Source organism: Sodiomyces alcalophilus (genome assembly GCF_042370955.1).
Source record: "Sodiomyces alcalophilus JCM 7366 unplaced genomic scaffold ACRALscaffold_5, whole genome shotgun sequence".
Classification (NCBI taxonomy): Eukaryota; Fungi; Ascomycota; class Sordariomycetes; order Glomerellales; family Plectosphaerellaceae; genus Sodiomyces; species Sodiomyces alcalophilus.
Window position 1 is genome coordinate 2,882,137 of NW_027263536.1, and position 22,990 is coordinate 2,905,126.

General features: G+C 37.1%; 1 protein-coding gene across 1 annotated transcript; it reads right to left on the reverse strand.

Annotated features, from left to right (window-relative positions):
* Positions 1 to 22,359: 22,359 nt before the first annotated feature.
* On the reverse strand, positions 22,360 to 22,657 carry ACRALDRAFT_211909 (uncharacterized protein; the record flags this gene model as incomplete). Its single annotated transcript, XM_071023803.1, has 3 exons — positions 22,360 to 22,391; positions 22,468 to 22,498; positions 22,565 to 22,657. 3 exons carry the CDS (start codon positions 22,655 to 22,657, stop codon positions 22,360 to 22,362), a joined length of 156 nt encoding a protein of 51 aa, XP_070874240.1.
* Positions 22,658 to 22,990: the final 333 nt, after the last annotated feature.

Genomic DNA, 22,990 nt, shown 5'->3' on the forward strand with positions numbered 1-22,990 from the left:
AATTATTATATATATCCACTAATCTCGAGATTATATACGGTAATACCGGAACTCTTAATAGACCCTATAGTATTAGAGAACCCCGAGAGGGGTCTTCTAGTCTTATCGATTAACGGGAGGCGGAGGGACTTTATAAAACGTTCGCTTATAATAGCGTAATAGTTATATCTAGTATCTATAAGAGCGGTAATTAACTTCTTATTTATCCACGCTTATATAATAGCTAAGTAACTACTTCGCGACTATAATATAAACTCTTTTTAATCCCTTTATTCCTTTATAGTAGGCTCTAATACCCGTTTTCGTACTAGAGCTATTCTTTTTCCGAGTCTTCGTCGTTATCTATAACTCCTATATAGGTTATCTTGTCGTCTAAGGTTACCGAGACCTTAGCTACACGGCTCTCCCTTTAATCTTCGGCGTCCTTCTGTTTTAAACGGTATTTCCTAGTAAGGTATGCCTTCTTTCCGTAGTTATAGCACTCTTTTATCTCTTTCCTCTTAGTCTATACTCGATTAACTCCTCCTATCTTTATATTATTATTATAGTCGCGGGTATATTTATTATTATTATTATTATTATAGGGTATTTAACTAAAATATAGCCTCGTGGCGAGGGCTTTAAGTATCTAAGTAATACTCTATACCTTTACTACCTAAGTATAGTAACTATTTAGAAGTTTCGCGGTAATAAAAGCGGCACGGAGGCGGCTACTAAGAGCTCCTTCTAGGAACGTGATCTTCGTAGTATTATCCTATTAACCTCCGCCCGCGATAGCTAGCTATCGTTTAAAGCCGGGTATAAAACTACCGAATACTTAGTCTTCGCGTTATTATAACGTTTATAAGGCGTTAGCCGCGTAAGGTTATTCGTTAACGTCCTTATATATACGATTAAGGTAATTAAGGAAGTCTTCGGGGTTATAATAACTGTCGGTTCCGCCCGCCGCCTAAAAGGAGGTAACGATATAGCAAGGGGCTTCGTCTAGATAGGCGTTAATAAAGTACCACTTCTCGTAAGGGCTCTAAAAGAGGTATTAATCTAATAGGAGCTTCTCGCGTATTTCGGATAACTAGCTTATATACTCTAAGCGTTTTCCGTTAAACTTTTATAGTGGTGGGAGTGCTTTAGTTCGTGGGTTCGTAGCGGGCGTTAGGTCGGACGTATATATCAGGGTACGCATTTAGGAGCCTTATATAACCTCCTTTAATAGAGTGGCTAGGCGCGGCGTAGCTATATATTATTAGTTTTATATCGCTTATAATAGTTAGTTAATAGTATTTTATTATTCTTAGATCTAGGTGGTTAAGGTAGCGACCTAAGTCTATAAAGGGTTAATAATCTCCCTCCTCTACTCCGCGGCCTTAGGCGACTCGCCCGCTAGGCGTAACAGAGCGCCGGGAGGTAGATCGAGCTAATAATCTATCTTTATAGGCGCAGCGTATAGGTTTCGCTAAGCTTTAGATATATAAGCGGCTAGTTATAAGTTATTTATAGAGTAAGGCCGAAAAATTAAATTATCTAAAGCTAAAAAGAAAAGGAGGAAAAGGAGAAATCTCTATAGGCGCTTACGACCTAAATATAATATCGCGGCGACCCACTAGACGCGCGATGTGATTAGTCGGAAGATCCGGTGCTCTACCGGATCATCTCGACGGGGTCAACCCGTAATAAGTTTTAAGAAAATTCCCTATTTCTTTTAACTATAAATTCGATTAACGAACCAGCTACTTATAAACACGCTATAAACTGCCTAGATAAAGATAAATGGATAGACGTGATAGTAGCAGAAATAACTAAACTCGAAAAGAGAAAGACCTGGGACTTAATAACTATAAAGAATACGCCTAATGATTATAATAAAATAAGAGAAGACTACCACGTACTAGGAGGTCGTTAAGTCTTTAAGATCAAATATAATAGCTCTGGCGAAGCTATTCAATATAAAGCTCGGTGGGTTATTTAGGAGTTTAATTAGGTTCTAGGTATTAATTATCTTAAAACCTTTTCTACTACGTGCCGGCCAGAAAGCTATAAACTAGTTTTAATACTAGGCGTATCATACGGCTAGAAATTCAGGCAGTTCAATATTAAAAACGCGTTCGTTTGTGCCGGTATAGATATCCTGATATACGCTATAGAACCTATAGGCTTCGAGAAAGAAGACAGTGCAGAAATTAATAATAATAATAATATAACACTATGTAAGCTTAATAAAGCTTTGTACGGGTTCAAATAAAGTCCTAGACTCTGGTATAATTATTTAGTTAAGATATTATCTAAGCTAGGTTGCCGGGCCTCTGAATATAATAACGGACTTTTTGCTTTTATAAATATAATAAAATTAAAACAATGGAAGAACGAGCTATTCTTCTGTACTACGTTAACGATATAGTGGCTCTAAGAACATTAGATTATTTCTTTAAGGAGATGTCTAAAGATATAACACTTAAAGACCTGGGTAAGATAAATACCTTTCTAGGTTATATAATAAACATAAATAAAGATAATAAGACTCTTTCTATAAGTTAACTACCTTATACTAATAAGATACTTAAAAGGTATAATAAATAAAGTCTGAAAAGGTTTAATACCCCTTATATATATAAGAAGGTCCTTATACTAAATTCTAAATAAGCAATAACTAATAATATCAATAAATACTAATAGGAAATCGAGGCTTTATTATATCTAGCCTTGTATTTAAGGCTAGATATAATTGATATAGTGTGTGTGTGTATGTGTGTGTTTCTATTTAACGCCTTGGCGGTAGCCATTGAAAACTAGTACCGCGTCCTGTTATCGGGATATTAGGCGGTAAGATATCTATATATTTATACCTGGGCCGTATAGTGCTAATCGCTTAACCCTATGCCTCCTGAATTATAATAACTAATAATATATATACTATATTCTTAAAGAAAGTATATAAGATAAAAGAAAGTCCCTATATCTCGCCGTATACCCTCGGGGGTCTGCGTGCCTATAGTTATCCCACTATCTACTAGTCACCGTCCACCTTCTAGCTAATACTCCTTTTATACGAAGGAATCGGGCAGATCCTATTACGGAAGCCCGTTATATCCGTTAGCGCGGCAAAGGCCGCGTTATTTATTAGGATCTATATAAGGGTCTCCTAGGGGTTAAAACAGCGAGTTTTCCTCCCGTCTTCGTAGTACCAGAGTTCGTCTAGCTATCTACGGGAGCTTCTAACCTTATAGTAGTAGGCGAAGTGCTCCCGAGTGTTTATATAGCCGTAACCGTAATAGGCCACGTAGCGATTATGATAAAACCTTTTATAGTATTCTTTAAAGCCCTTATATCCTATCCTTACTTAGATAAGGCGTATTAGGGTCTTTTAGGAGAGGGTTAGTTCTTTTAGTTCTCTTTAACTAAACCCTAGCTTCTTCTATATAGCCGCTTTATACCGGTATAGCCGGGACTTAGCGTGCCATTTTTAAAGCCTAGTCTTATAGCGGGCTATTATAATAGCTTTTACCCTAGCCTATGTCGGCCTTTTATTTTCGGGTAGGATCCCCTGGGCGTGTTTACTCGAGTACAGCTTATCTGCCTATTTATTACCCGGGATTCTTATATACCCCGGTAATTCCCGTAAGTAGGTCGGGTAGATTATTACTAGGCGCTACTATTATAGGAACTCTTATAGCGATAATCTAAATGCTATACCGGTAAGCCCCTAGAATACTACTTAGTTATGAATATAATAGATAATCTCTTTTATTCCAGGGAGGCGGACCGCTATGGCTAGTCTCCTAGCTACCCCCGTTACCTCCCTATTAAAAACCACTATATCACGGATATATCCGTGATTAAAGGTAATTTCTTTTCCGCCGCGCTATATTAGGTAGGCCTAGGTTATATTTTAGCCTCTTTATAACCCGTCTAAGAATACTAAGGTACACTCCGGGTCTACCTTATCGACCTACCTATTAAAAGTCTCCGTGGCTTTTTCCTTAGTCCTATCGTTAAATAGGACCTTATCCTAGTAGCTTTATCCCGTAAACTAGGGTCTTATTAGTTAATACTATAGCGGCCTTATATATACTAGTTCCTTTATCCATAGCACCCTTAACCGCCGTGTTAGGGCCTTAGTCCGTCTTGTGTCCCCTTAAATAATCGGGGAGATACCTTATACCACGGGGTAGTCCTTCTCGACTCTAGCGATTTAGGTTATATACCTTTACCGTAAGTACTCCGCCTGGTTTTGTATTATAGGGATCCCTGATTCCCGGTATAGGGCTAGCACCGGGACCGATTTCTAGGCTAGGAGTATAGTTCTAATTATAATTATCTATACTCGGGTTATCGTATTAGGTTTAGGTAGGTATCCGGAGGGTAACTAGTATTACTTTTTATAGATAACGTTATAGCGGCCTTAGGCCAGGGCCCGGGGTATTATAGGATTCAAGTAAAGAGTAAAGGAAGCTATCACAAGACGAACAAGGAGGCCTACTAGTGGACCAAGGGAGGGGGTACTATGCTAAGATTATTCGTTAAGTTCTTTTAAGAAAACATAGGCATAGAGGTCCTTACTTATAGACCTCTGGGTGCCACCTAATAGGAAGGTATTAGCTATATAATCTCCTCTCGGAGCAACTAAGGCACCTTTATAAACTAGGTAGCCTCACTATAAAGGCTACCACCCCCTCTATATACTCTAAGCTAGCTTTCGTATTCTAAATACACGATAAGCCTTCCACCTAGTAGTTAACACGTAAGCCTCTAGAGCCTCTTTACGAGAGGCCTCTATAGCTTACGCGATAAGCTCGTACTAAGCACTAGTAGGAAGCCTAGAACCTAATAACACGAATTAATAAGCTCTCTTAATGCCTCTTATAGATTACCCCACCTTTGTTTAACTCCTGCCCTTAGGAGTAATAAAGGTCTAGAGGTGATAAAAAAGAACGACTCCCTTAGCCCGGTAACTCTTCTACGCGAAGAACTCCGCCTAATCTAGGAACCTCCTTTTATCCCACCTATAGAATAATATTACCCCTAAAGTAAGCACTAAAGAATAAGAGATTAAAGCAAGAGATAAAAGAAAAGGGGATAAAGCTTATAACTATAAAGATTCCTCTTAAAGACTATATAGATAAACGTGATTATAGAGAATAAAGTTCCTTAATAAAGAGAATTATCCTAAGATAACCCGATTAGCGGCTAATACTATAAATATAAAGGCCCTGTAAAAGCAAAGAGACTATAACTAAGAACTCTTCTAAGGGATTCTACTACGAGCTCCTAACTTATCGTCTAATCTTTAAATAACCTATATAATACTCCTTTGCCTGCTAAAGGCCTATAACCATAACTTATAATATATAAACATAGAAGGTGCTTCTAAAAAGGGAAGTTATAATATATAAACACGGCTATCTTCCACGAGAGATCAGGCTACTAGGCACCTATAGGCAATTCCTAACTTATCTATATGAACTTTTCGTTAACTCCTAACTCTTATTGTTTTTTCTTCTTCTTATTCTCTTTAGCTATCGTCTATGTTCTTAATTTAGAATATTAGATAACTATATATATAAGTTAATTCCCTCCTGGTAGTATAAAGCTATATATTCAGCTTAAAGTCTCTTATTAACTTCGCGGAGTTTGTTATCGGATTCGAATTTATTCCTAGTAGCCGGGCGGTGGAAAGTAATAGATAGAACTAATAGAGAGACAGCTTCTTATAATAATAACTCTTATAACTTAACTAATTTCTCCGTAATATAAGTGCCGTGATAGTGCCCTATACGTGACCGTTACTAATATTGTGGAAGCCACTATGCCTAATATCAGTAATATTAAGAGTAAGTCCGCGAAAGCGGCTTGTAAGCTGGCTAAGAAAAAAGCTTATAAGGTGGCTAAGGCTATTAAAAAGTCCTATAGGGTGGGTAATAATAACGCCAGTAATAGCATTAATTAATCGAGTATACAGGGGGACGTTGATATTATAATAAGCGGCGCTAACGGAGGTTATAATAATAAGCGCTATAAGGACACTGCAACGGGCGGCGATACCGCTATAATGGATACTAACGATAATGCTGCTGCTAGTAACGAGGATAATAGTGCGGGTGGCTACTAGAATGCTACCTATAATAATAACGATAATATAGTAAACGAGGCTCCCGAGCCTTATATTATACGTAAGAAGGTTAACGGACTTAAGGTTATAATACTATATAGCCGGTATACTCGTTATTAGCTAGAACTAGAGTTGGATAATAAAAGCCGTTGGGATATTAAATTCGCGGCCTGCCGCCATAGCGTTACGGCCTCGTTTATATACTAACGATACTAAGTGCGTAAGTTAAAGCATTACTGAGTTATGAGTCTGCTATTCTGATAGACTACTGGGTGGGTGCTAATAAAACGGGGACTAGCTTTCGGTTACCGCTACTCGGGTAGCTACCGGGCTATAGAAGATTCTGCTAAAGGCCATCGAGAACGGCGGCTTAATTAACCGTGAACGGGTATATCGAACTTAGAACGTGGTGCCCTACTACTATTAACTATATAATAGGTTAAAGGCCTGACTAACCAGACTAAGCTGCGTAAGGCGCTATCGGAGTTTAAGGCTAAGAACCGGGATAGGGCTAAAGATAAGGCTAATAAGCGGCGTCGGGCAGAGTAAAAGGCGGTTAAAAAGGCTAAAAAGAAAGCTTAAGCTAAGTAAGAGTGGCGTAATAAGATAGCGGATTACGCCTAGAGGATTACCTATAGTGTTAAGTACCTGATATAGCGGGCTGAGTAGGCAGACGAGTAATAGGAGTAAGGGATAAAGGGGGGTAGTAGGCACTATAAGTGCTATATACTAAACGATGCTAGCAATTTTTTGTTTTTCGTTTTTAGAGTATAAAGATACTAATAATTAACGGAGTTACTATTATATAGTAACCTTATACTAATAACGATTAACTGACTTAACGTGGTGTCTAACTATAGTATTATTCTAAGAGGGAGTCCGGTAAGTGGCTTTTAGGTTCCTAAGTATAATCTTCGAATCCGTAGTCCGCCCACTTAATAAGATACTCGCGGCGTTTCTTATTATAATAGTAGCTAAGGACTTTTTCGACTTTATACTTATTCGACTCTTAAGGCTTAACGTCGACTTCTATAGGGATAGGTGGAGGCTGATTATCGCGAGAGACCTAAGATTCTAAAAGCGAAATAAGGAAGACGTTATAAATCTTTATAGACGGAGGGAGTTCTAACCGGTAGGCTAATCCGTGGTTACCTATAATACCGATAACTCTAAAAGGACTAAGGAACTTATCGGAAAATTTACGACTTAGTTAACCTTACTTAATATTCTTCGAAGAAATTAACACGTAGTTACCTACTTAGAAGTGCTAATAGGTGCGACCGGCGTTATAGTAATATTTATAGGTCCTCTATGCACGCTGGATAAGGACTTATATAGCTTAGCGGTTTTATACTAGGTGACTAGCACGCTATTCGGCTTAGGCAGCGCGGACTTCTCCGGACTTAGGTAATTTAATCTTATCGGAACCTCGGGAGTTAAATCCTATTAGGGTAAAGGCGGGGGTCTTACGGATAGCAGAGTGCTAGGCTATATTATACGTAAACTAAGTAATAGATAACTTTTCGACCTAGTTATCCTGCTAAAGGCAATAATAGGATCGAAAATAGTATTCTAAGTTCTGATTCTAACGTTACATCTAACTATCGGTCTATAAATAAAAGGCGGTGGATAACCGGCGGCTAATACCGAGATAATAATAAAAGGTGGTCTAAAACTTATTAATAAAAAGAGAGCCTTAGTCGGAGATAATCCTATTAGGGAGGCCGAAATTACTAAAAACGTGTAACTATAAAAGGTCGGCGAGCCTGTCTACAAATAACCCGCTCCTATAAGGGATATATAGGGTATACTTAGTTACATAGTAAATAACCACTAATACTATATCTCTCTTTTTACCCTAATAGGTGACCGGGGGGAGGCTAGTAATAAAATTAATCGATATCTTTTAAAAAGGACGGCTAGGAATAGGTAAACTAGTAAGACAGCTATAGGGCTTATAGTGCCTAGGCTTAGTATGCTAATACACAGGATAGCTTAGGATAAACTTCTTAATATCCTAGGATATAAACTCCTAGAAAAAGGTATTAGAAATACGCTTACTGGTTCTGCCGGTACTATAGTGGCTAGTAATAGGGGCGTCGTGGAGAGCCTATATAACTACGTCTCGAAGACCGGACTTACCGGGGATAAAAAGACGATCACGAAAATAGACTATACTATTAGTATCCCGAGTCTACTAGGTGGGTAGTTTAGTATCGGCAGAATAAAAGAGTTTATTTTTCTAGGCTTTAATAGCTTCCTCCCCTAGACTTAGCAGGGTAGGCTTCTCCCTATTAGCGAGCTTTAGGAGGCTAATAATAAACTTCTTTATAAACTCTTTAATAGGATAGCGCCTTTTTTAATCGATTTTAGCGGGGTTAGCGGTATACTAGGGTGTACGGGATAGTCTATTAGCAGGGTTCTAGACGCCCGGATAGTAGCGAATTTCGAAATTATAAACGGCTAACTCCTCTAATTAGCGGGTATATTATACCTTAATATAAGGCTTATTTAAGAGGTAGTAATAGTTTAAATAGTTAGTAAGCGCTTTAACTAGGGTCTAGGTATAGGCTATATAGTATCGCTAATAACGGAACGCTTTATAAATAGCTATAAACTTAGTATTAGAGGTTAGGTAGTTCTACTTAACTCCTCGAAGCTTATAAGAGAAGAACGCGACGGGTCGCTAAGTACGGTCCTTTAGTTAGCTAATAACTATGCTAATTATAAAGTTAGAGGCGTCTAGCTTGATTCGGATGGGAAGACGGGGGTCGAAATAGCGGAGGACGGGGGCGTCTTAGAATATATCTCGGAGCTTCTTAAAAGACGTTGTTTATTTATTAAAAAGGGTAAATACCCCTAGCTAGCTATACCCTTTTAATAGGTCGGTTAGTGGCCTAGCTATCTTAGAGTACCCCTTAATAAAGCGGCGGTAGAACCTAGTAAAACTAATAAAAGCCTATACCTTATAAATAGAATTAGGCTCCTCCTACTCGCGAATAGCTTCTACCCGCTAAGGATCTATATAAATACTATTAGCCTTATCAATAAAACTAAGAAATTCTACTTCCTAATACTTAAAGACACACTTTTCCGGATTCGCGTATAAAGACTAATCTCTTAACCTCTAGAGGACCTCGCGTATATACACACGGTGGGTATCCTCCTCTAAACTATAAATCGAAATATCATCTAAGTAAATAATATAACTAGTATCTATAAGACTATATAATGCCTCGTTAATATATCGCTAAAAACTAGCAGAGGTATTATAAAGTCTAAAAGGTATAACTAAATACTTAAAGTGACTATACTTAGTATAAAATATAGTGTTCCACTTATCCCCTTCTTTTATACATAGCCTATAATAAGTATCTTTTAAATCCAACTTAGTATATACCTTCGCTTTAGATAAGCGATCCAAAATCTTATAAATTAAGGGGAGGGGGGTACGATCCTTACGAGTAATCTTATTAAGTCCTTTATAGTCGATATAAAGATAAAGCTTACCTCCTTTCTTTAGGATAAAGAGTACGGGGCTACCTATAGGGCTAATAGAATTTCGAATCTAACCTTTAGCTAAAGCGTCTTTAATATACTATCGTAGAGTCTCTAACTCTTCCTCGGTAAGGGTATAGATAGGACTAAACGGTAGGGTCTAACCGTCTTCTAACTTAATAGCGTGGTCCTACCTATAATACGGCGAGAGGCGACTAGCCTTAATAATATTAAAAACGTCGGTAAAATCTCGATACCATTCGGGTAAAAAGGACTCGGGTAACTTCGGGAGGGCGTTAGGGGCAGGGGTAACGTCCTTTAGGGGGATACTGGATTTAGGCGAAACGGAATCGGAATAGGCGGCCTAGTCGGAATCAGGAACTATAACACGGCCTATATAGAGAGTATCTCCTAAAGGGACCACCGCTAAATTAACTAATCGGGTAATTACGCGGGCGCGTTTTCTTCCTTTTTTAATTTCTTTAGGGCTTTAGACTATCCCTCTTTTACTAGTAGCTAATCTAAAGTCTTCTTTATCGATACGAAAATTCTAAAGGCGGTCGGTCTAATCGATATACGGGTTATAGGTAGTTAATTAGGGGATACCTAGAAGAACTTAGGAACCTTCAGTAAGGTTAATAATACGGAATAAAGTGCGATATATACGAGTACGGCCCTAATCGTCGGTGGCCTTAATAAATAATATAATAGAACCGTAGGTGCTTTTTTTAACTTTAGAAAGTCCCTAATTTAGATATTCTAGGGGGCTAATTAGGTTAATACCTAGAGGCAGGGCGTGGCGGTTAATAAGGTTAATACTGGCTTTATAATCTATAGATATAAGATATTATCTCTAACTACCACCTAGCCGTACTAGGAGCTTAGTCTTAAGGGTCCTAGTTTCTAGGGCCGGCGAGCTAGGTAGGGACTAATCCTAGGGGGCTATTAGCGGGTTATTAGCTTAAACTTATCTAACGATTTATTTCTTCGGATTAATAGGCTAATCGTTAGGATTAGACTAAGGCGGGGGCATAGAGCGGGTAGGCGGAGTATAAGTGTTATACAGTTAATAATTACTACTGCCGGGCGTGTTAGAACTAGAGGGATTAGTAAAAGATAAGTTAGCTAACTTAGGGTATATAGACTTATAATAACCGAACTAATAATAATAGTAGTATTCGACTTCTAAGAGGGGTTAACGTTTAGTAGAGTCCTAGGACGGACCCTCTATAGATAAAGCAATAGGAGGACTATTAGAAGAAGGCTAAGTAGAAGTAGAGGTAGATAGGGTAGAGGAGGATAAGGCGGCGGGGGCAGAGCTAGAGGGCTAAGAGGATTATAAGCTATTATTAGTAGCTATGCCTCGACGGAAAGCAGGACGTCCGTAATAGATATCTTACGAGTATCGTGGTCTACTAGCTAGCTAGTAAGAAAATTACGAATATCGACCTATTAAGCGGGCTTCCCTCCTTTTATAGGGTTATAGGCTCACCGCTAGTAGGCACGCTACCTAGACTTTATTAAAGGCGGTAGACACCTACTAGTATAGTATACTTTCTGCCTCTTAGTAGTAAAGTAATGATAATCTAGATTAAACCTTTCCTATAGCTCCTCTACGAAGGTCTAGAACCAATTATAGGACTTACTATCTTATTTCGGCAAGGGGTAATTAACTCTAGTCTAATTATTACGCTTACGCCGCGGCGACGATAAACGACCTCGACTAGGGGGCGAAAAGGAGTCTTAACGGCGATAACGCTTCCGGCAGTCGGGTAATAGATCGTTATTATCTGGGTCTTTCCTATATTATAGACGAGGTAGTTTTTTTTCACGGCGTTCTCGAGCTTTCCGGTTAGCGATACGTAATAGGATAGCTTCTAACTGTTTATCGGTAAGCTCTTTAGGGGGAGTATCCTCCTACTAAGGATTATAATATTCGACTAAATAGTTAAGGGGGACCTGGGTCCGGGACCTATAGTTAGGCAGGGGTAAGGAAGTCTCTCTTCCTTTCCCTTTTAGACTTCTTAATATTAGATTAGAATACTTAGCTTATAGAGGGCGAGCCGCTCTCGAGGACTCTCCCTAAGTATAATAAGCAGGTGCGGGACGGAACCGTTCTACTAGATAATATAAAGATAGTATAATAGTAGTAGTAACGGGGCTAGGGGTGCCTAGGGGCTATCTATTAGGAGTTAAAGGGTAGGAGGTTATTATAATAGCTTTACTGTTGGATTCTTGGGGGTCGGAGGGCGGGTCACTAAGTCTAGAGCTCTTAGGTTCTGGTTTAGGACTAGGGGGAGGGCGGCGTCTAGGACCTATATTACGATAAAAGGCGAGTTCCTACTAAGAGGATAACTAGTAAGGTGCTTAATCGAAGTCTGCTAATAGCTTCTAATAGTCGTTATACCCGTATAGAAGGGGAGAATAAATAAAATATTATAGGATTTAAGTAAGGAGTAAAGGAAGCTATTATAAGACAAATAAGGAGGCCTACTAGTAGACCAAGGGAGGGGGTGCTATACTAAGATTATTCGTTAAGTTCCTTTAAGAAGATATAGGTATAGAGGGCCTTACTTATAGACCTCTGGGTGCTACCTAATAGGAAGGTATTAGCTATATAATCTCCTCTTAGAGTAACTAAGGGACCTTCGTAAACTAGGTAGCCTTGCTATAAAGGCTATTACCCCCTTTATATACTCTAAGCTAGCTTTTGTATTCTAAATGCACGGTAAGCCTTCTCTAAACACGAAGCCACCTGGTGGTTAACACGTAAGCCTCTAGAACCTCTTCACGAGAGGCCTCTATAGCTTGTGCGATAAGCTCGTACTAAGCACTGGTAGGAAGCCCAGAACCTGATAACACGAATTAACAAGCCCTCTTGATGCCTCTTACACGGCGTCCCTCCTATTAGATCTTCGCCGCGTAATAGGTAATAGTTAGGATATATACTAAGGCAGCGTGGCGTAGTAGAGCTAGGTTCGGTTTATAGGTGGCTTTAGCAAGGCCCCGTATATAGTTAGCGACCTTAAAGCCTTTTTTTACTTATATCTCCGCGTAGTCCTAGAAGTCGAGGTATCTATCTATATATATACTAAGCCACCTAATCGGGGCTAATAGCTTCTATCCCTATAGGTTAACGGCATAAGCGACTATAACCTTATAGTCGAATAAGGATAGTTCTATTATAGGGAACTAGGGGATCCTTTAGCGGGAGAAGAGTTAGGCTTCGGCTTTACTATAGTCTAGCTTAACCCCGTTATCCTTATACTATTAGAGTTACTATTATAGTATCTCCTTAATTATCTTTACTATCGTCTTAATATCGGCATACGCTATAACGATATATATATCATTAATATATCCGAATCGGTTCTCTTTATTAGGTAGACGGTGTATTTCTACGATACTAAGTGCATAGCCGATTAGTAAGGCCAGGGAGCTTTACGGGAGGCTTACTAGGTCTAGCGCGGTATACTCTTCGGGGTATAATATTCCGAAGATTACTCTAGTGTTTCGTGCTAAGACGAAGCTCTCCTATTATCGTATTATTGGTTCGTCTTAGCCTTATTTACATAGTCTATAAATACATCATCCGTATAGTATAGAGTCGAATACCCCTTTTATATTATTAGTTACTATAATAATCTGCTTACCCTATGCGAGCTATAACTTAACCTTATATATTAGGATCGCTGCTAGATCGATTATAGATTATCCCGGTAATACTCCGATATACTATAGGTTTAGGATTCCTGTATTTATTACCCCATAAGCCGTCCTGCTTATTATAATACGTTCTAGGCCCTTACCTAATACGCTAAGTAACTAAATCGGCTTATAGCCGGCGATAAAGCTAGTATCCTTCACTGATTTATTAATTATTACTATATCTTCTTTATAGAAGGGTCGGGGGTAGTAGCCGGTTAGCCTATACGCTTCGAAGAGTTCTATAACCTCCTTTTCGGTTTTAGGCTAGATTAGTTAGAGTAAGGGAACGCTAATATTATTATTACCTAGGGTAATAGTATTAACCTCTACCGTATAGTATCTTACTTTATCCCTTAGGATAGGGTTATCCTCTAGAATACCCCTATCTAGTCCCTTTAGCGGGTAGTTCTATAGGTCCTCTAGGTCCGGGGTATCTAATCGCCTAGCCAGTTTCGTCTGTCGGAGGAGCTCTCCTTTCTTAGTATCCTTAAAGTAGCCTAGACTATTGTAAAAGATTAGAGGGGCGGCTATACTATCTCTTATTTTATACTAACCGACGATCTTATATAGTTTATTAGCGTTCTTAACGCCCTTAATCCTCTTATTCTAGTATTCCCTGCTAACCCGTTTCACAGTTTTCCCCAAGGTATCTTATACTTTAGTACCGTCGAAGTTATAATATCTATGGTTTGTCGCTGCCCTGTAGGCTGCTTAATATTCGTTATTCTATTATAGTTTCCTATTATTAGCTAGCTTATAGTATTTCTTACTAAGCCGTTGTAATAGGCTTATAATAATATCGACTAAGTATTTAGCCCACCTATCGATTAAGTCTAGGGTCCTTACCTAAGGGCGTCGACTAGCTATAGGCTATCTACAACCTCCCTCCGGATCGTAGCACGCTTTTCTGCTTCCTCTAGTAATTTAAAGCAGTCCGGTCTAATAATAGTATTTTCCGGAGTAATATACACGGTGCCTATCTATCCAAGTAGCGGGTAATAGTGGACCGGGGGGCCGGCCTTTACCTTTACTCTAATATCTATAAGTGGTGCCGTCGAGAAGACTAACTCTATAACTGTATATACGCCCCCCGGCTACAAGTTACCTCTCCGGGGGTATTATATAGGCTTTGCCTATACTACTCTATCTACTTAGTAATCTTATTACCTTTACTAGTAACCTCGGAGACTCCCGGTTCCTAGTTATTATATTATATATTAAAGTCCCCCCGGATCGTTATATTAATAGGGGGTGTTTATCCGGAGGCTTTAAAGTCTTCCTATATATCAGTATTACCTATTATACTGCGGTAGATATTTAAGAAGCTTATACTATTTATCTTAACTAGTAGTAGGTCCCTGTATCCGGGTAGGGGCGACTCCAGTTACTATAAGTATAGGCTTGCCTTTATATATATAATAACCCTGGGTTTATCCCTAGGTCGGGCTATATACGTATCGGGGAGTATTTCTTATAGTCAGGAAGGTTCGCTAGTATCCTATTCCTAGCGTCTCCTTTTAAGGGTTCTTAATATATTAGTATATTAAGGCGGGCCTCTTATATTATCGCTAATGCTACTCTAAATAGCACTCGGTTCTTATTTACGTTCTATTTAATATATATTGGAGCTAACTAGCTTATTCCGGCCACCTAGTAGCTATACTAGCGTCTAGGCCGACGATTTATCCTTTAGGGTTTGGGTTATTATAGCTTTAGCGGGGGAGTCCTTAGCCTCTTCGGCTAGAAGGGGTGCCTTCTATAGCTATACCTATATTAGCGTGGGTTTCTTATTCTATACTAGTATCGGGGTCCTATTATCCCTTTTTACGGACTTCCTCTTAGGAATCTATAATAGGTGCTAAACAGGGTCCCCTTCGGGGGTCTTAGGGTTATCGACGTTTATCTCGACGCTATTCTAGGTTTCCTTGCTATCGCTAGTATTAGGGTCGTTATCCTCTTCGTTATTATTAATATTAGCTTTGCTAGCGTCGGAGCTAGCTTCCCCCTAGGCAGTATTGCTATCTCTAGGGGTATCGGCCTTACCCGTGGAGGTCTAGGATAGTGCTCTAAGCTTTGCTTAAAGAGCTTCGCCCTTCTCGCGAATCTTATTAAGCTCCGCCTTAAAGGGGGAGGTAACTTCCCTATTTACTCTCTTTAGTCGGGCCAGGTAATTTAGATTATTTACTAGGTAAGGTCTAAAGCAGTTAATATATCGGTTTCTATAGGTATAGTCTTCGGTAATAAAGCCATACCCCTTATACCGGGTCTTCCTATAATAGGCGTGCCGAGGGTAGAAACCCTACTATTTATTATATTATATAATAGAGCGCTTATTTTCCTAGGGCTTCGCGGTTATAGACCTCTTAAATAGTCGGAACCGATATTTCGGCTATAACTAGAATAAGATAAACCAGCTTAAAAGCCTGCTATAGTTTAGTCGGTTTAGTCTCTAAACCCGTACCGGCTTTAGCCCGGTCCTCTATAAGGCTTCGTTTTCTACCCTATCCTCCGTGACCTTAAGGTTACTAATCTAGTCGACTATGTGAGAGTTGGGATAAAGTCTACGAGCTTAACTGGAAGCCGTAGATTAAAGAAGGAGACGGTAAAAGGGGCTTGAGTAATAGAAGGCTGAGTGAATTTAATAGAGTAATATGCCATAGTACTGATAGTAGAATATAGTAATAATCAAAAAGAAGAGTAAGAAAAGGAGTGAAAGAAGAAGGAGAGGAAGCAGATATATATAGATAAACAGCATATAGAGAGACTAGTCTTAAAGCAGTAATAATAAGCTTTGCTTATTATGCAGTAAACTAGTTGCTTATTATGCAGTAGACTCTTTATAGTATAATATATTACGCAGTAGACTCTTTATTGCGTAATAGACTTTTGTCTCTGCTTATATCTTGTATCTCTGTATTACTAACTACCTATATTAATAATCAGGTATTAAGATAGGTAAATTAGTATAGAGATATATATCTTTTTGCTTCTGATTCCGCTGCCTATAACTATAAAGTAGTTATTAATAGCAGATATCAACAGCCCCTCGTAAGCTAGACTATCTAGCTTAGATTAGCTTGATAGCTGCTATAGGAGGTATCAAAGTTATTTTCTTTGTTTCCTAATTTCTTCTTATTGGTTATAATAAGTTTAAAAGCAATTTATGCTTATTAAAGGTGTTATTTAACTTAGGTAAAACACCCTGATACTAGAGAAAAAAATATCCTAAGTGTATTTATAGTATGAAAAACCTGTATAGGTAAAAACCCACTGATTTTATAGGAAAATTCCTCTTTTAGGAATAAAAAACCCATAGTTACTCTGATTTTGTTAATTGTTGAACTGTTAATATTTAAATTCAGTTAATAAAGTAAAATCAGGTTTCTTATATTCTGTCGGAAGTTCTTCTATAATGCCTAAATTTATATAGCCACTAAGAGCTTTATGCTTTAGAGCAGCTAGGCTCTTAGTTAATATGTCGGCTATATTATAATCCGTATTAATATATACGGGTTGAATTTTCCCGTCTGAGTATAATTAATGGCAATAATGATATTACCTGTCGATATATGTTACTCTTTTATAAAATTCGGGATTTTAGGTTATTTTCTTTGCTCCTTCATTATCGAGTAAAACGATAGGAGTTTGTAATAATATATCTGGCCCAAGACCTATAATAAGGTCCTGATATAGGTTATAGATATATACGACTTCCTTACAGGATTCAGTTAAGGCCATGTATTCGGCTTCTATAGATAATAAGGCTATAGTTTTTTATTTCTATGAATTCCAGCTTATAGGATTATTTAACCCTATATAGCAGGTATAACCGCCTGTTAAGGTTCTGTCTTCTGGTATATCAGACTAGCTTGAATCAGAGTAACCGAATATATTAAGGTCTTTATTATAGTCGTAAATAAGACTAATATCAGGATAGGTATTTAAATAAGCCTAGATTCTATTTAAAGCCATAAAATAATCTTTTAAAGGATTGCTTATATACCTTGTATATCTATTAACTGTAAAGGCTAGATCAGGTCTAGTATATAGTAATAAATATAGTAGTGCTCATATTTCCTGTTGATATTGATTTATATCGGCCTAACAGGCAGTTTCCTGGTTAGGAAACAAAGTTATTTTTATAATAGTAGGAGTATCAGCCGGTTTAAGGCTTTGCTTTTAATACCGCTATAATATTCTAGCGGTATAGGCCGTTTAACTTATATAAAGTACTTTCCTTTCGGAATTAATAGTAATTTAATAGCCTAAAAACGTACTTAAGGTTCCTAAATCTTTAAGGGATATATGCCTAGATAATTCCGTATAAAAATAATTTATAGTCTTTTTATCAGGGCTTATTATAATTATATTATTAACGTGATATAAAAATAAGGCTTTTTCGTTATCTTTATAATACGTAAATATTCCATTATCCATAGGTAATACCTTTACTCCTAAATTATTTAGGATTTTAGTAAGGTACTAATACTATAGACGAGGGCTTTGTTTTAACCCATACAGTGCCTTATTAAGCCTGTATATTCGACTATTAGCCTTATTTTGGTTTTTAAAACTAATAGGCTATATAGTATAGATATTTATAATATCTATATCAGCGTGTACAAACGCATTTATAACATCCAGTTATTTAAATTTCCAACCGAGACACACGCTAAGGATAAGGGCTGGCCTATAGCCTTCTGGTCTATAGGTAGTACTAAAGGTCTTAAGGTTATCTATACCGAGCACCTAATTAAAACCTTATATAACTCAACGGGCCCTATATCTTATAGGCTTTCCCGTATTATCGCATTTAACTTTATAGACCCACCGCCCCCCTAAGATATATAGGCTGCGTTTTTCCTTTTCTAGAAGTGTATTAATGTTAATAATATTCCAGGTATTTCTTTTATTTAATTCTTGAATCTCAGCTTCTATAGCCTCTATCCAGTAGTCTTTTTCAGGGCTTTTTAAGGCTTATTTATATATAGCTGGTTTAAGTATAGTGTTTATAGTTAAGAGTATAAACTTTATAGTAAGCTGCTAAAAACTTCCTAATAGAGTATCTCCTAATAGATATAGTAAGGCCTTACTTCTTTGATCTATAAATTAATGTAAGGACTTAGAGATAAAATCCTTATAGCTTCCCTTTTCTTTAAAAGCTGGAAGCACCACTTCTAGATTATCTAGAGGGTTTCTAGAATATTTAATAGCCTTATTATCACCTTTATAAGTGGTTGATAATCCTATTTATAGTGGGTCTTTTTTAGGATTTATAGTCCCGGTTAGAGCTCTATTGCTATTATAGGAGGTAGCCCGTAAATTGTTTTCTTTTTAGATAGAGGTATTTTCTATAGGATCGCTTTAAGGGGAAGTTTTAGTCTGATCTATGAGTTTAATAAATCAGACTCCTAGCGCTGTGTTAAAGACTTTAAACCCCGATTTTTAATAATATATATATGTCGAACCCAAATCATTCTTTTTAAGTCTAGATTATATACTTCATAGTTATAATTATTAAAGCCTATTAATAGATTTCGTGGGCCTAATTTTTGAAGGTTCGGGTCCGTATTTCGATAATATGTTATAGACCCCTATACATTAATATTTAAAATATCGGGCTTTTTATTATTCTTTAGCTTATATAGCGTCTTAAAGCCTATAGCTGAATTAGGGGTTCGGTTATATATATACCCTGCAGTTATTACTGCTTCCCCCTAAAGATAAAAAGGTAGCTCTGAATAACATAATAGAGTCCTAATTTTAATAATTATAATCCCTATTACTCTTTTAATAGAGCCTTAAGGTTCGTGTGTATAAGGGGGTTTAATATAATGTATAGCACCTATAAAAAGACGTTTAAACGAATCATTAACGAATTCGCTTCCCCTATCGGTATCCACTTCTTTAATAGTGGTTTTAGATATGTTTTCGACTTATAGCGTCTATTCTGTAACGGCCATAGTAACAAGTTCCTTAGATTTACCGGGTAATCAAATAACCCAAATATATCTAGTTAATCGGTCTTAAATTAATAAGATCCTATGTTTTTAGTTATAGGTTATAGGTGTAATAGGGCTATATAGGTCTATATAAACACGCTCTAAATAGGTGTATACCCTATTTTTATTAACCGAATACCTATTAGCTAAAGTAATATGTTTGACGCTTTTATAGGCATAGCAGCTATTAATCCTTTATAGCTCTTCGTCAGGTATAGATATATCTTTTAGAAGCAAGGTATTTTATAATAAACTGCTTAAAGCCGTAGGATTTATATAGCCTAGTCGGTTATGCCATAAAGATAAAGTGTCTTTTAAATAAAGGGATCTTCTTTTTAGATTCCTTCTTTTTTGTTTTTAAAGCTTATCATCAGCTATAAGTAGCTTAGATTTTTTAACCCGTACAGTCCGTATAGTGGTCCAGTAAAGACCTTTATATAATAAAGCAGCAGTATATTTTAATAAAGATTTATTATCAAAAATTACTAGTCTTTCATTACCTATAAGACCTCGAATATTTTCGGTGTCTAAAACAGGAAGACTAATAATAGTAGTACCTAGTTTAGGAATATATAAATAGTCCTTTAAAAGAAGCTGTTTATTAGTATCCTTAAATCTAACTAGGGCATCTCTAATTTAAGTAATTAAAATACTGTTTGCTCGTCCCTATTTAGCTATTCTGGATATAGATTTAATAGAAATAAATAATTCCTTATTAGATATAACGTAAGACGTAGCTCCACTATTAATATGAAAGTTCTGTTCGAGATCTAAAGGGCACGAAGATAACTAAACTTCTTGTATTTTTTCCACTATTCGATCTATATTTAAATCAGTGAATTATAGTTAATATAAAGAGGATTAATGGTTTAATACCTCTTCTTTATCTTCTATTATATCTATTTTGTCCGTAAAGATAGGTAAAGGATATATATCCTTAAAAATAATATCATTATTAATACTAGGTTCTCTAGTATTAATAGTAGGGCTTTATTAACGTTATTATCTAATATTAACGACTTCGGAGTTATTCAAATTATTTTCTTTCTCTAGACTTCAAGAAATAAGGTTTATAACCTTTTATTCTTTTTTAGATAACTAGTCTCCTTTAGATAGAAGATTTAAAATCTGCCGATCTCTTTTAGATAAATTAACAGATTTAGATCCGGTATTTTTATCCTTTTCCTTAGAGACTTTTTACTATTTACCCCTCCTAGATTTAAACTAACTAGGCTTTTTCTCGGGGTGTAATTTAAAGCAATCGGCGGTATTATAACTCGCTTTCTTATAGTAATCACAGTGTTGTCCCTTAGTCCTTTTGCAGGGTTTCAAGGACTTTTTACGTCCCTTATTTAAGAGTAAAGTAGTATCAGAGCGTTCCACTTTACGGGAGGCGTCGATTAACTCGCCTAAAAGCCTATTAAGGGAATATTCTTAAATATTGTAGCGTAAGGCTTAAGTTATTTAGCTAGTTATAGAACCATATCTATCATTAAGGCTATTTAAAATCCAAGCAAAAATAACCTTATCTAATAGTTCTATACTACGGGTTTATAGCTCTACTATCTTTTCTTATACCTTATACAGAAAGATTTCTAGCTTAGAGAAGTCTAATACTATAAGGTTAAATAGTGAACGTAAGACCTCGTATTCAGCCTAAAAGCCTTTAGCTTTATATAATTCTTTAAGCCTTTCCTATATTTCGTGTAGGGAGTTAAGGTTAGTTTTTTTTTTCTTTTTTAAACGTGGGTTAAAGGTCCAGCTAATAAGGTAGATAGAATATCTCCTATAGCTTTTAAGTACTCTTCTCTTTATTTATTTGAAGGGTTAGCCGGAAGGGGGGCTATAACCTCTTCTAGAAGCTTTCCTTTTCAAAAGAAGTAAGCTTTAATATTAAGAGTCTATGTTTTATAGCCTTCTCGACCTCGAAGTTTAGAGATAGAAATCTCTTTAATATCTTCCTTATTTCCTATTTTTAAATAAATAAAGATAGAAAATAAGGTCGGGTTTTATAACACGAATACTAGAGGAATTAGAAACTAAAAGGGGTATTTAAAACGGTTGATTTTTATAGATAATATCTGATATACAAGACTTCTACTTAACCATAACTAAGTATATATACCAGTTAATTACAAGTCACTATATACATAGCGGCATAGTAACGCAGTAGTAAAGATACAGCTGTTTTACACGTTTAATTCCCGCTCTTATTAATACTTATTTTTATATTTTTGTGTTTTTCTGATTTTTTCTTTATAATAGGTACAGTAAGTAAGCAAAAGTGGCGATTAGGCGACCCACATCCAAATATCATCACGAGAACCTCATTTTGACCCTTCGAATGCAAATATAAATGACTTTACGAATACTACTTCAATCAGATTTATAGAGGGGAGTGACCATATAAAAGGAATATCTAGTTATATCTTTTTAATACTTTGTGTACCACCCCCTAGCCGCGATATAAGCCTCAACCCTTCGCGGCATCGACTCAATTAGAGCCTATAGAAGCTCCTCTTTAAAATCGTTCCACACCTCCTCTGCGGCCCGGCAGAGTAATTCGTACGATATTATCGTAGAGCCTATCCGTGCTAGACTAAGATTCCGTAAATAGATCCTCTCTTTTAGTATTTTCTATAGGTTTTCGATAGGATTAAGATTAGGCGAATACGGCGGCTAATCCAGGATAGTAACCTTATTCTTTAGACCCCACGGCAGTAAGTAATTTTAAACGAGGCGCACCTTATATACGGCAGCGTTATCTTAAACGAATACACTACCCGGTTCGTATATTATAGGAAGTGCTTCTTTAAGCGTGCGCTTAATAACGGCTACCGTAACGCCTCTGCGCGGTGTATCAGGGTCGCTGTAAAGGGCGATTAATTCGGTGCGTTTATTACATAAAAAACCGGCCTAGAATATCTACGAATAGCGCGTAGGCTTATCACGAGGCTAGATAATATTATATTAAAGTCGCTTTCCCTATATATTTATAAGTAAAGGTATAACGTATCGATAAAGTTAACTTATAGCACGGCAGAAAACCTATTTCTGCCTCTGCCCTTCTCCGCGCGCGACTGTGGTTTTATCCGAAAAAATAAGGTTCGAGTTATTCCGACTATACCACTTAGTTATTCCGATTATAGTTCAGACATAGACCCTTCGTAACCACGGTCGTAAACCACTTTGACGTCTTTTTTTTTTATTAATTTAATCGCTTAGACTTAATTAACAGATAGCTTATTCGTACGATCGAGCTAGTAGCAGCAGTAGCATTAACTCCTTTATCTTCCTCTTCGCCTTCGTCTTCGTCTTCCTCTTCGTCTTCCACGTCCATACCCATACCCACGCCCACGCGACCGCGGCTATCTTATTCTTACTTTATATAATAAGGTAACAGAACGCGCTGCCTGTATATATAGATTAACGACGTAGATTAACGACGTAGATTAACGACGTAGATTAACGACGTAGATTAACGACGTAGATTAACGACGTAGATTAACGACGTAGATTAACGACGTAGATTGACGACGTAGACTGACGACGTAGATTGACGACGTAGGTTAACGACGTAGATTGACGACGTAGATTAACGACGTAGATTGACGACATAGATTAACGACGTAGATTAACGACGTAGATTAACGACGTAGATTAACGACGTAGATTAACG